This window comes from Dreissena polymorpha, chromosome 12, assembly GCF_020536995.1.
Source record: "Dreissena polymorpha isolate Duluth1 chromosome 12, UMN_Dpol_1.0, whole genome shotgun sequence".
In the NCBI taxonomy this organism is placed as follows: Eukaryota; Metazoa; Mollusca; class Bivalvia; order Myida; family Dreissenidae; genus Dreissena; species Dreissena polymorpha.
Genome location: NC_068366.1, coordinates 51,764,366 through 51,778,552, shown reverse-complemented (window position 1 = coordinate 51,778,552; position 14,187 = coordinate 51,764,366). Strand labels below are relative to the sequence as shown.

The 14,187-nt window shown below is 33.7% G+C and overlaps 1 protein-coding gene and 1 long non-coding RNA gene across 2 annotated transcripts; both read left to right on the top strand.

Annotated features, from left to right (window-relative positions):
- The first annotated feature begins 1,223 nt into the window (after positions 1-1,223).
- On the top strand, positions 1,224-5,385 carry LOC127852606 (uncharacterized). The gene is made up of 5 exons (XM_052386558.1): positions 1,224-1,361; positions 1,766-2,384; positions 2,535-2,604; positions 2,983-3,189; positions 5,085-5,385. Exons 2-5 carry the CDS (start codon positions 1,832-1,834, stop codon positions 5,383-5,385), a joined length of 1,131 nt encoding a protein of 376 aa, XP_052242518.1. The 5' UTR covers positions 1,224-1,361; positions 1,766-1,831.
- Positions 5,386-11,937: 6,552 nt separating this feature from the next.
- On the top strand, positions 11,938-12,953 carry LOC127853027 (uncharacterized). Its single transcript, XR_008036405.1, has 3 exons — positions 11,938-12,058; positions 12,425-12,463; positions 12,654-12,953. It is a non-coding gene; the product is annotated as an uncharacterized LOC127853027 (long non-coding RNA).
- The last annotated feature ends 1,234 nt before the right edge of the window (positions 12,954-14,187 follow it).

The following is a 14,187-nucleotide window of genomic DNA, read 5'->3' as shown; positions in this document are numbered from 1 at the left end:
TTAAAACATAATATGGAATTGAATCAGTAGTAGTGTGTAGTACCCCAATAGTATGCAACAACTGGTGATTCCGTCTAATAAACGACATACGCTTTTATTAATTAAGACCTAATGCCAGTTGATGTATTGGTTACATTTAATGTCAAAGTGATTGAAACATACGTTAGTGTTTTTGTTTTGTTAATACATATTGATTTTCGCGAGTAGTTCATAAGAATACTTAATATATAGTGTTAAATATTGGAAAAGTTTACACAAACGTTTGTTACTGGCAGCTGTTTTGGGAGTGAAGTAAGCTTTAATGTTGATTTGTTATTTACCTCCCATCTTCTTATTCACATATGTCTTCATATACATATTCACAAATTTCTTTGATTAAATCGACTTTTCTGTTCGTTTGTTTACTGCTTTTGTGTATTATTTGGCGACGTGATGTTGCACGTCCAGACCACATCCACACATGTCATAATTCAAACTCTAACAGCATGATTACTACTCATGCTTTGTGAAAATGAATACAAAACACGAGGAAGTTGGAAGTTTAATTACAAGACCAACTTGACTTTGCTGACGCCTATCGCAAGTAAGGTGCATGAGATGTAAACAACATTGTATTGACTTTGATTTAATAACGTTTACCGCTTTTATGAATCTTATCCCATGTTAAGATATTGTTCGAACGTCGCGAAGAGTATTTTCTATTTTAATAGATTAGAGAAAAACTAATTGCCGAACAATAGCATGTGTACCAATTTATACAAGAACCAAGTTGAACATATTCGCAAATAGTTAGAATTCACATATAGGGATTTAGAATTCATTTAAATCTTTACATTTCAATAACTAACTGCTGAGCAACAAAATATATATTTTGATGTTATTATTATAGCTAGTTTCTTTACAATTACTTATGTAATATTATTGGTAAATATACACGTTACCTTATACAAATAAGTAATACGTTTAAGGACAAATTCAATAAAATTATAGCATATTAAACAGTTAGATTTAATTTTATCGTGTATTTCAGTTAGTTTTTCATACGTATTACTTTATTACCACAACATCTTAACCTCACTCGTTTCCAGAGATATTCATAAATTGAATAATGCATCATCTTTCACGAAAAGGTGCAAATAAACTTGGTATACGAGGCTTTTTGCTTTAGTCACGAATAAAGGTATACGAGATAAACTACATACAACCGGAATAAGAAAGATCTGATGGGTGTGCGCTTTTGCCACTCAAACACAGGAAGTTATATAGTGTATCGCATTAAATGAAGATAATTCAGGAGCAGACTCCAGGTATTGGCGAATTGCTTGTATGTTTTGTATTTGACTAAGGATTTATACCTGCGAGTAAGTACCTTATTTATTATTACGTAATTACTTTTCATTTCGTGTGCACGTATAAACAGTTTGCAAATGTTTGTTTGGAACAGAGCTTTACTCAGTTTCAATTCATTTAAAAAATACAATTACCTTTTTAACTTTTTAACGGTTATTCATATGTGAGCGAATGGTGACAAAGTGGACGATGATACAAACTTAGTGGTGTTTATTGATATATTTCTTAACATAATTAAGAGCGACATGTTTGAAAGTTTATTAAATCAAGTAAGAATAAGCTGAGCAATAAATGCCTTTCAACAAATCAATCTATTTTAGTAATGAAAGACGGATAAGAGATCTTGCACGTAGATAACTATTAACTGTATATTTTATTATATTTGTTTTAATATAGTTTGATTCTCTATGAACAGAGTCATGAATTCAAGAAAACTAATCATCGCATACGTCATTGTCGTGATTTTCTCTCACTCAACACAATGGTCGTCAATTCGACGACAACAACAGTCACAGAAGTTTCAACTACATCTGTAGCTAAAACGCAATCTGCCGATACAACTACATCTTCCGCTACAACTACATCTACTGTTACAACTGCCGCATCTCCAGCTATAACTACAACTGCCGCTACAATTACAACTAAAGCTTCAAATTCAACTGAAGCAGCAACTTCAGTCGAAGCTTTAACTTCAACCGACGTTACACCAACAATCGAAAATCAACACACAACAGAATCCCCTTCTACAGCCGATTATTTATCTATAACTGAAGATGTAACTTCCACCGAAGCTTCATCTACAATCATCGCTTCTAATACATCCACCGAAGCTCCAACTTCAGTAAAGGAAGTTTCCAGTTCAACTACAACCACGGACGCTCCCATCACAAGTGTAGTTCCAACAATAACCAACGAAGCTCCGAGTTCATCGACCGTGGCTCTTACCACAGCAGCAGAAACTTCAGTTGTTGAAACCACAACATTTGCAAATCATCCTAAAATGCCGATGAACGACAATGCACCATCATCGTACAGTATGCATTTATGATTTCAGTAACTTATTACTTATTCGTTGTAATTAAATTGAAGTATTGCAAGGTTTATAAGATTTTACTGTATTTGAAAGTTGCCACATGGCAACACAAGCTTCCTCGGTTCTTTAAAATCGTTTTTTTCTTTTTCAGTTGCAGCTGTTGCGGTCGGATGGAGTCTCGTATTGATACTGATCATAGTTATCATCGTCGTTATGTTCCGGTATGCATGCGTACAATTATGTAACTGTTAAGTCTGAAGAATGTGCATTTTAAAACAATATGTATGTGTGATAAAAACGTAGGCTAGTATAAAAATGTGTGTTGTGTATTAGCTCTATTTGAATAAAGTGCATTATACAAATTCAGGAGAAAGCAACAACAACATGTGCATTCACATTCACCCGTAACTGGATCATTTACTTGACTGTCTCGAAAGAAATATTTCATTTAAAAATATCCCCTTTTGGAATGATGTAAACTTATGCTAGAATTGATTTAATATAGGGTATCTTAAAAGACCCACAAAATGATGCAGCTTTGTATTGTTTGTTAAAAATTGTATCGTTAAAAAATGCCTTCAATGTTTTATATTATTTAGTTCCATGCATAGTGCGCATCGATATCAACTCTCTAAAGACGAAAACAAAGATGAAGACATGTTTACTGGAGAAGATATTACGAGGCCATCAGTGGAAAACAACTATACGATGTTGGAGGGAAAGAAGGACGACAATATTATTACAGAGATTCATAATCCCGTCTTTGATGCACCTGGAGATGCTGGAGACGTCACTGTTTCGCCAATGTAGGTGTAAAGCAGCATGAACGAACAGAATGAGCATGACATACAAATATGTGCACTTTTACTTCCATTATTCTTGATTATAGTTTTAGTTTATGTTTAGTATATAAAACATAATAGTGTTTATTTTTGTGGTACACAAACTCTGTGACGTAAACACCTAACCAATATCCGTGTTGCTTGTTTCGAGTGACAAGGTACTTAACAAGTTCAAGTAACCACAAGATCAAGAACACTTTCGCAAGACAAGTTCGTAGGTTTTAAAAACAAAACTTACGTATAACACACTATGAAGTAAAGATAATTACAAATATTGGATTTGTATACATAAAAAGCCAATTAACGTTGTATAGCAATTCACGTACATGAATGTGTTTACGTACTTTGTTAAAAAATTAAATTTGTCAGCCAAAGTAAAATAAATAAGAAGCGCATGCTATTGTAATCTATACTATACAAAAGGATGCTATATCATTAAAATACCGTGCTAGAGAGCCATTTTAACTCCGACCATAAACTATTTGCGCACTTCACAATGTAACAATTTCATACAATGCACACGGAAGTTTGAAAGGTGATAACAATTTTCAATTTGTGTGCAGGTATGAATGCTTACAATTGCACAACATGATTATGGTGTTTTGGTTAAGGGTCTACAGGTATGTCTTTAAGTAAGCCTTACGCGCGATGTTTGATTTATTCTCCTTGACACTCTTGAGAGTTGAACAATTACGGTAGCAAGGCATGGACGGCAGATCAAGCAGAAAATGTATCAGTGTTGAGTTACGTTTCATTGATGCATCTTACACAATATTCTTAGCTAACTTATTTCTTACATAGCAGAAAACTAACAAAATACAATATTTGTTTCAATAGTACCAAGCTTAATTTAATTTATTGCAAATTTACATTATACAATTTACTTAAACAAAATGACGCGTAATTCTAATCCGGTCGTACTCTAATGCTAATCGTTGTGTAACAAATTATTATCAGTCGCCGTTTAATATAATACCCTTAAAATGCCAAATTTGCTACGACTTTCAAAATGTAAAAAAAATCCTTTCACTGTACGACCCCATAATATTATTTAAATGCTGGGCATATCCGAGCGATACGATCTTTTCCGAAAAAAAAACCCCAACACAAATTGGAATAAAATAGTTGCGAACTTGCAAATGGATTTATCCTTTCTTGTTATTCAGAGTATACATGCAGACTTAGAAATATTGAATGCATGTAGATCAGTCAAACAAGCATGATCATTTAGCTACTTGTTATTGCGAAAATATAGTAAAAAGGGGTAATAAACAAAACAGTACACAAAGGTGTACAGTTTTGAATACAGTTGTATCTGTATTACCAAAAGTCGTGATATTTAGTTACGGTCAACAGTCTGCAACCAATTTGAGACTTTGTAAAATGAAACTAGCTACACAAATTTCACATGTGTATTTGCTGATAAAGGTATTTTGAAATAATAAATACGTAACAATAAATATTACAAAATGTAACTAAAATGAAGAAGACTCACTGTCTTTGATTCTTTACACTATCATCGGATAGAACTTAACTGTTGAAATAGGCCTACAGTGTATGAGGTAACAATTCGACCAACAGATTCCTATTATTTTCGCATGCCAATTGATTCCTCATTTCTATTGTTAAGACAGGTTTATAACTTGCTGGTAAGTAAAGTTTATAAAATAAAACTTCCGTTTTAAAGCTAAAGTTAACACTGGAAATGCATATTAAACATGCGAATTCATAATAAAAACGAAATAATGTACATCGTAATAAATCACAAAACTCAACCACATGTGTTTCGTCTACCTCCGAATCAACAACTAAAATCAACAAGGTGCTAACTACAACCATTGCAAAATCTCCCAACCGAGGTGCTTTCTACTGCCGGATCACAACAACAAACACACGAAGTTCCTACAACCACCAGCTACAACAACCGAGGTTCTTATTACCATCGCAGCCTCAACTACATTTCAATCTCCAAAAACTCCCACCGAAACGTCAGCTGCAAGCACTGAAGCTCAAACTACAAAAGCAGTTCTAACGGTATCAGCCAATGATGCAAATACAGCAACCAAGGCTGCAACGATAGACGAAACACAAAACACAACTAATGGGCAGCTAACAACAAACCATTACCAAAGTGATATGTGCGACGGTGTAGCATCGTGATGCAGTATTTATTCGTTAACACGGTTGAACGAACTGTCTTGGCTAGTTAAAAAAGATGTATATTGAAACGTTTATTCATAGCGTTTTCTGCTTTTTCTTAAATTCTAAAGGTCGCGACTTTTCAAATATATAATACTTCAAAAACATATGTATATGTTGTTCTGTTCCAGCTGTAGCAGTTGGATAGAGCCTCAAATTTACATTGATCCTCGTCGTCATCCTGTGCACAGTCATCATCTTCAAGTTTTCACATTTAGAACTATTCAACTGTGATTGATGGACGATGGGTAAACAATTTATAATTAGTAAATTATAATTTTGAACGTTCATAGTGTTTGAACAATTTATTCCGTCATCTAATATTTCTATAAAATATACAAGGAAGTTTGAAACGTGTAATAAATTACAAATTAAATGTAATAAAAGGAAGTTACAATTGTACGTCCTTTATTAAGCGCGTGGCGTGCTATATTATGTTGTTTTAAACATGATTTCTTTATTAAAACGATAAAACGTTAATTTAACTGATTTAACTAGTTCTCCCACATATTGAATTGAAAATTAACGAAATGTTATGCAAATAATTTTTAAAACCGTCGGTATTAGCGTTAAGTTATGGAGACTCGCGCAGCTTTTTGGGGCTTGTTTTGATGTCACTTTCGCGTGTAGGTGCAGCATAAATACAGCCTGGCGTGTGTCATTTATTTTGTGTTTCTGACGTCTGAAAGCTTTGTCCAGTTAATGACACATTTGTTTACCACATGCGTTTTGAATAAGCGTTATATTTAACATTAAATTATCTTAATTGGATTTATACCCCCTGTTAAGGTTTGCATAAGCAAGCCCACATAACTGAATTTTTTAGAACATCGTTTATTTAATAGACATTCAGTCTGCAATCAATCGCTCTACCATCAAGACAAAACACAGTTTAGTAGATTACTTTTTCCGTCCGTCCATGAGCCGATGCAGATTAAACTATCAACCTAAGAATCGTTCGTGCAAAACGCAGCCCGCATACCTTGTACTGTGTGGCTTGGCGTATTTTCGTCGGATCCTCCTCCTTCTGCAGCTGATTCACGAGAGGCTGTGTGAGTCATCTGCGGACTTTTCAGTCAATAATGCGATGGCACTTTTGAAAAGTTAAATTATCTTAAACAAAAAAATAAGATAACCGGAACAAACGCTTTGGTATTTAACTAATGAATGCCTGACAACACATTTTTGTTGACTCTCGATGATTTATTCGAAACCAAACAATTTATAAAAATGCATAATATAATACTTATATCATCAATCTATTGTTTGCCTTAACATAAAAAATATATAAATATCTGTAATGTATAATGACATAATTAATGTGCAGTGAAATCACATATGTTTCGGCTGTACTATGTAGTGATATGTCTTGATTTTATTTATGTCTATTGAACGTACAATATGAAGTTATACGTTAATTTGATTCTCAGTTAAGAGTGAACACTGATTTATGGTGTAATACCCCATGAGCTAATGTTTTAGGTCTAATGCGTGAAACCGCGGCGAAAAAAGATAGAGTGACTGTGGACTAGAGAATAGATTATTGTATTGTAAAGAAAATACTAACACAATGGTATACACAAGTTGCCCAAAAGTAAATAATCCATAAATATATTCACTTTGTTTTATCAACACTTAAATCATTATGAACAAATGACGTGTGTATTTTCTTTAGGTAGATAAAATTAAAAGTATTTTGGATTTGTTTACATTTCGTTTCTTGTATCCGTGAAAAAAACTGTAAATGAAAGACATTAAAGCACGAAGTAGTCCCTTTATTGTGTTCAATATTTCCCAGTTAATCCAAAAACATGTATTTTGTATTTTGATACAAATTCATGAAGGGCTTGCGTGCCATCCAATTATAAAACGCGTTTTAGCGTACTCGTTAGTATTGTGCTGCATTGAGGAGGAGTGTTATAGTCTTTGGAGGCACTTGTGTTCAAAGTCCCTCCCCTTGCATTTTATGTCCGCGTTCGGCGTCCAGATGTCGCAACCGTACAGAAGGATTAATACTACGGGGTACTTGTAGAGCTTGTGTTTAGTGATGAAGAAGATATAGCTTATTGTCAATAATCTGCTTCTCAGTCTGGTCATTGTTTCGGTCGTCATATCAATTCGTATACGTAGACAGGTTGTTACCATGTACTTGCAGCCGGTCACATCTTCCAGCTTCTGGTCTTTCTTTGTGATGCCTGCACTGGTGTTGGTCGTGTTGTTTACCATTATCTTCGACTTCTATGTGTTAACCTCAATCCCGTTAGCTCTTGCTCTTTCATAGAGTGTGTTGATGAGGTCTTGGAGTTTACTGCTGGTGCCATACATGAGATCAATATCATCAGTTGAAGATGGGTCTTCCACCGTTGGAGATGAGGATTGTTGTGGTCTTGAAGGGTCTCTTATTTTATCTCTTAAATGGAAAATAAATAAACATTACTGGGGTAAAAGGATATCCCTGACGGATGCCCACTGATTTTTATTATTTATTTATTATTACAACTGAAAAATTGCCGTGGAACGTTCCATGCAAAGAGTTGTAGGTTTAAATTGATTGGGGCTAGGAAAAACTCACACAGTTCATCCTCGGTGTGAATCTTAAGGAAACGCGCTTATGAAACGATCTCAGTCGATGTATCTATATCAACAGACAATGAAAACATGAATGCCAAAATGTGGTACGTTTATCGAAAACTTTACACACAATTTCAGTGTAACACTGTCGTATTATCTTCAATATATTAAACATAGCGGATATGCTTAAAATATGTGAGTATACAAAAACATATGGTCGATCAAAAACATATATTTATCTATCAAGTATTCGATGTATACAGAAAACTTAAAAACAACGTGTAAACAAATCTTAAATATGTTTCTTCCATTAAAATTCAATAGCTCTACTGCATACAACCTATGAAGTCATTTAATGTGACAACATGGACGAACTATATCGGGGTACGTTATATTGCACATAGACCAAATCAAACAGGAAATTATTTAATGCGGTTTTTGCATATTTCTTGGCAGTCAATGAACGTTAGCTATAAAATATTACAAACTATCGAGATAATTTTCTTAACAAAACGTTTGATTGGCTAAGCTTATTTTTTTTTACGTTTTTATAAGTAGTTATATAAAAGTATATAGTGAATACTAGATTAGCGTTGAATAGAGAGAAGTTTATGTTGCGATGCTTAGAACACCTGGAGCGCGAGCCTTGGCGATCGCTTTCGGTGTTTGAGCCGAGCAACACAAACTTCTCTCTATTCAATGCTAATCCTAGTAGTTTATTTATCCCATTGATTTTTTTCAACGTGACATTTAACATAAATAGATCTTATAACCTTTGCAATAATTTAATTCATTCTTAAAAGCGATTCAATTCTATATCTAACGAATGTAACCATGCGTAGTGATATATAATGTATTTGTTCTGGTACGCAAAATAGCCTAAAAAAATTCACACAAAAACTGTAAAACGATACAAAATATCGCCATATGCCTCGATTCAATTTTACGCAGCATGCAAATTATAACACATTACGACCGCGAAAAGAAGATTTTACTTTAATATAAGTCATTTTATTTTCGAAAGAAAATGATCAAAATCCAAACTGGCGGCGATTGCTCCTGACAAAATGATGTCGATGTCAGCATACATGTACATATAGATTTACCCACAGAGTCGTTCTAAACATAAATTATTAAAAAAAACTATACCCGCCTATTTGTTTCATAGACGCTGCAGATGTTGATGGCGTCTAGATCTAGCCTTCAAATTATGTAACTTGTGACCCAAACACAAGATAATCCGTAATAATTCTTTTAAGCGTTGAAATACTTGTTGCAAACGGGTTATTCTTACTGAATATACTTTCTTTGATAAATAATAAAGACAAAGTTTAATCATCAAAGAAAATACCCTTACGTTTACTTACATCTAAAAGCAAAACAATTCGATTAGACTACTGAACCTAAATACACACCCGTCAGTATGTTCTAAACACACAAATAGGCATGTACATTCTGAAAATCCATAACACGAATAAGCTAGATCTACATGTTGATATAAATCCTTCGTCTCACCGGTTCCATCCGAGGTAAGTAGTCCATAGAATATGCACCTTTTCATAATTACATCCAGGATACATTAAGTAAACACGAAAAAATGCGCGTGTTCAATGTTTTATTCCCAGACATCGCATACTAGTTTCGTGTACACCAAAAGATGACATAACATAATATTTGAAAATGACGCAATAAGTATGTCACTTTATGTCGCCGTCAATCAGCTGATTCATTATACGGATGGCGAAAAATGATGTCCCTTGACGAGATCTAAATGTTAAAAGTTTTCTCGACTCTAGAGATTTTTTATGAAAAATCATTCATTGGTAGAATAAAAAGTAGTCCGTGCACGCGACAGGTTTATTCAACATGGTGGAATAAAGATTAGTTTATTCCATGGGTGTTATACCGTCAATGTCGCAGTGAAGATGGGATAAATTACATTATTGAGTAATGTTTACAAAATATTAAAGCAATGTTTAGTGTGGAGAGTCGTTATACGTTTAATGAAAATTCCATGCAATTAGTATGTTTAAAATTATTCATAACTTAATAAGAGCTATACCTTTCATATTGAAACAAAGATTCAATATTTAATTAATTTTGTATATACCGTTTGAGTTATTGCAATATGGATTGAAAACTAGTTTTAGAAGTAGTCGTTGTATATTTATAAGTTTACAAATGATACCATATAGTTAGCATTTTTTTATTTATTTATTGGGTAACCTACAGACGCACTTTATTACTTCATCTTTGTTTATTGTAATATTATGTGTAAAGTTTTATGTGTTAGTTTTATATTTTCCGCGAAACGACGTAACGTTACTGTATGACGTTCGGGTCACTTCCTATGTTTTGTTATCCCCACGCTTTTAAAAGCGTGGGGATATTGTATTGATCTCCGTTTTCTGTCCGTCTGTCATGGACACTATCTCCTCCTACACTATGAGCACTAGAACCTTAAAAACTTACACACATGGTAGCTATGAGCTTATGTGCGACGGTGAACTATTTGGAATTTTGATCTGACCCCATGGTCAAAAGTTATGTGTAAATAAATGGGTAAAATGGGTAAAAAAATCATTTTACTAACAACATGCGACGCACATGATAATAACTGTTTACGTACTCAATTTATTTTCGTACCTAAATTGTTTTTGTGCCCAATTTTTTTTTGTACCCAAAATGTTCGTACCCATTTTTTTTCGTACTCAAAATTTTGTTTTAACATAAGTTATTCATTTATTCACCAATTGACTTCAAATTAATACTGAACATCTCTTATGACAACGCGGTCTATCTCGACCATCCATGTCCACATTACCTACTCCGGGGCCCCACCAACATAGGCCTTGCCCACCCAAAATTGCCTTTTTATATAACATCTATGCGGCCCGGGGATACGCGTCGGCCTCTGTCTCGCCACTTCTAGTTTTAATTGGTATTACTGATATAGACTCTGGCCGAAACATGTTGAGTATTTTAAAATAAATAAATACATAAATTTCATGTGTTTTATGTATTATTTTATTTTATTTTGTTATATTAACATATAAAGTAAATGTATGGGGTAATGAACCAACATGATGTTAAGAAAGACATTATTACATATTTTACTGTGCATCATTTAAAAGATTCTACAACTCAATATACATGTACTTTTGGCTAAACGGTGTACGTCAAGTGCTGCTTACTTAAGGGTTGCTATTTTTGCTTCGAGAATACTTTATAGGAGTGCAAACACTGCGGTGTCGATAAATTCACAACAATCGTATGATTCATAGTTTCAGTAAATAAAAATCATCGCGAGGAAGTGATACAAGTATAAAGGCATGACATGATTATGTTCTTTTATAAAGCTTGGTGGAAGAAAATACAAAATAATGCAATAACTGAGCGGTTATGGAATAAGCCCTTGGTACAAAGGTCTTAGTTTCGATATCCATTTTCTTGTTTTGCATCTTTTACTTTGGCGGTTTTATTTACACATACAGCAGGCTGTGTCAAGATTAATACATTATTACAAAAAAAAACGGAAACTATTAGCTTTATGAGTATTTTTAAACAATATAAATTATGACCATACCAACTTCGATATGACTTATATTCATTCAGCCTTAAAACAGTACAGTGAAGTACAGCAAGATTTTTCAGACATAAATCCGTTTTGGGATTAAGGGGCATACTATATTAGTTACTGTATATCCCATTTCACAATACAATACAAAATTGCCGATACTCAATAACATATTTAAAATACATGCGTTTAATATAGGTATAACCCTTTCTTTGCGCCCATGAGAAAGCAAACAAACCGCCTACGCATTTTACCAATTATATTATGAATACATGTAGGCGATATTATAGTTTCACACAACTGAGAAAGTTAAAATGTGTCGTGATTTTAAAATCAAACATGATTAGCGGGGAAGTTTAATTGTAATATATATATAGTTTGAAAGATTCAAAATTATCGTTTTGCAACACAAGTACAGACTAGGCGAAAGAGTGAAAACAGTGTGAATTGTCAGTTTAATGTTTAGGGCTTCACTTCAACAAGCGGGTATGTCTGAATTTAAATTCGATATGAAGAAATCAATTTATTCACTCTCCCTTTCTCTCTGTCTATCTCTTTCTATATATATATATATATATATATATATATATTGTAAAACAAGTAACAGTAAAAAACTTAATACATTTTTGACATTGAAATTCAGCTAAATGCATTTACAAAAACATACACCTGAAGACAAAGCCTCGTAGTTATCAAAGAATGAGGCTTTATTATGAATGTTTGTTCGTTATTGAATTCGAAACATACACACTGTTGTCATAGTGTGTTATGATTTTGACAATATTTTTTTACTGTGTAGCATTATATTATATACACTTCTTGACTATGACTATTTTGTTTGCCGCTTTATAGGTAGCGAACTTTGTACTGCATCATCAGAGACCACACAAGGTAATAACATATGATATAAAAAGTAGTTCATTATTGTAACTGGTATTACAAGTAACATTCTCATGACAGGTCAGACTTATGGTGATATATTAACTTGAACAGACATACATATTTATCCTATAATATATCCGAAACGCTTTGTTCGCCAACTGCCAATTTGATCTTAAATAACAGCTGCTTTTTCTTCCAGATGTTTATGTTTGTACCGACTCGAAGGTGGTTAATGTAACTGAAGCAAGGTTGCAAAGCAGCTCCGTATCGGCAACATGCAGCTGCTACATACAGCAACACAGTGGATTAAACTATACTGTTGAATTTAATCGGGATCCAAACTTTTCTAGCAATTATTATTTCTGTGGGACAAGTATTCAAATTTCAAACCTCCAGTTCACGTGCTCATCGGGTTCAACAGTTTTTGAGAGTTTAACAGCTTCAACTATGATAACATACTATCGAGGCGAAGAAAACTCGTCTTGGTGTATGACGTTCAGAGTAGGTATTATTTATGTGTGTAATACATATTTGTGTAATGTTAAGATTTCCGTTAAAAGAATGTACACTTAACGACTACAGGGATGCGCCCTGGCCATTTCTACTTGTTACTATCAGATAATAATTAATGGTCCTCGAGTCAATATCTGTTTGTTTTATGCTTTCCTATAAGACGCTGATAAACGTGCACAAATTTGTTGTTTTGTCATTTTCGTAACGTCCATTGATGTGTACCGGCTGTAGTTTTATTAACGTTTCTTCTTGCTTCTGCAAACTGGTATCAATGCTTTTTAAACAAAAAAATATATATGAATCATGCCTGACAATTACAATATCAATCAATATTTGTGCAGGCCTAAAACTGTTTACAACAATAACATTCCGTTTATTAATGGATCATACAATAAGTTTAATATAGATTGTATTTCTTACAAGCATGAATAATGTGGTTTACAATATCTATACGGCACTTGCAAAACTGAGCTTTAAAGTAGAAAAAACAAGAAGTGCAGTGTAAAAAACGTTGATGCTTAATTACACTGGTAGGAACGACAAATTTGCCGCGGAGAAGTCGAGTACATATGTGTATCTCCCAGTTGATAATTCAACGTTTTATATGTGTCTCCAGTCAACAAGCGTTTTATTATATGACTTCCATTTTAAAGGTAATCTTTTATTGACGGTAGATTCGCATGGTTTAGTAAAACGATGAAATGCGCACCAACATTGCTATCTGTGAATGACTTCATTTTCGTGACGTCAGTTAATGTGTTTTGGATTGGTTGGCACACCCGTTATTTTAACGTCTAGAAATTATTATCAAAGCACACATTTTTAGACACAAATATTACGCCCGGAAAATATGACGATAAGAATATCAAATATATTGTTGTGCGCCTATATACCGATGATATTATGTTTATTATTCGGGCATTTTATACTTCAATATCACAAATAAGGTCTGCTTTTGTTTTTCTTATTTAGAAAGAGCATTTGGTTTCGAATGCGTGGCCGTACACACTGTCACTGCTACAACCGCACAGCAGACTAGCCGGTATTCCGAAACAACGTCAGGAGTGTTAACATCAGAGTCATAAAATGGAACGACTTCTGTAACCACGCTTCGGCATGAAACTGATTATACTAGAAACAACCAAATGTCAAATGACATTACGATCGCGTCAACATCCTCAGTTGACATTAACACAACTTCAACAGCAACTCAATCTTGG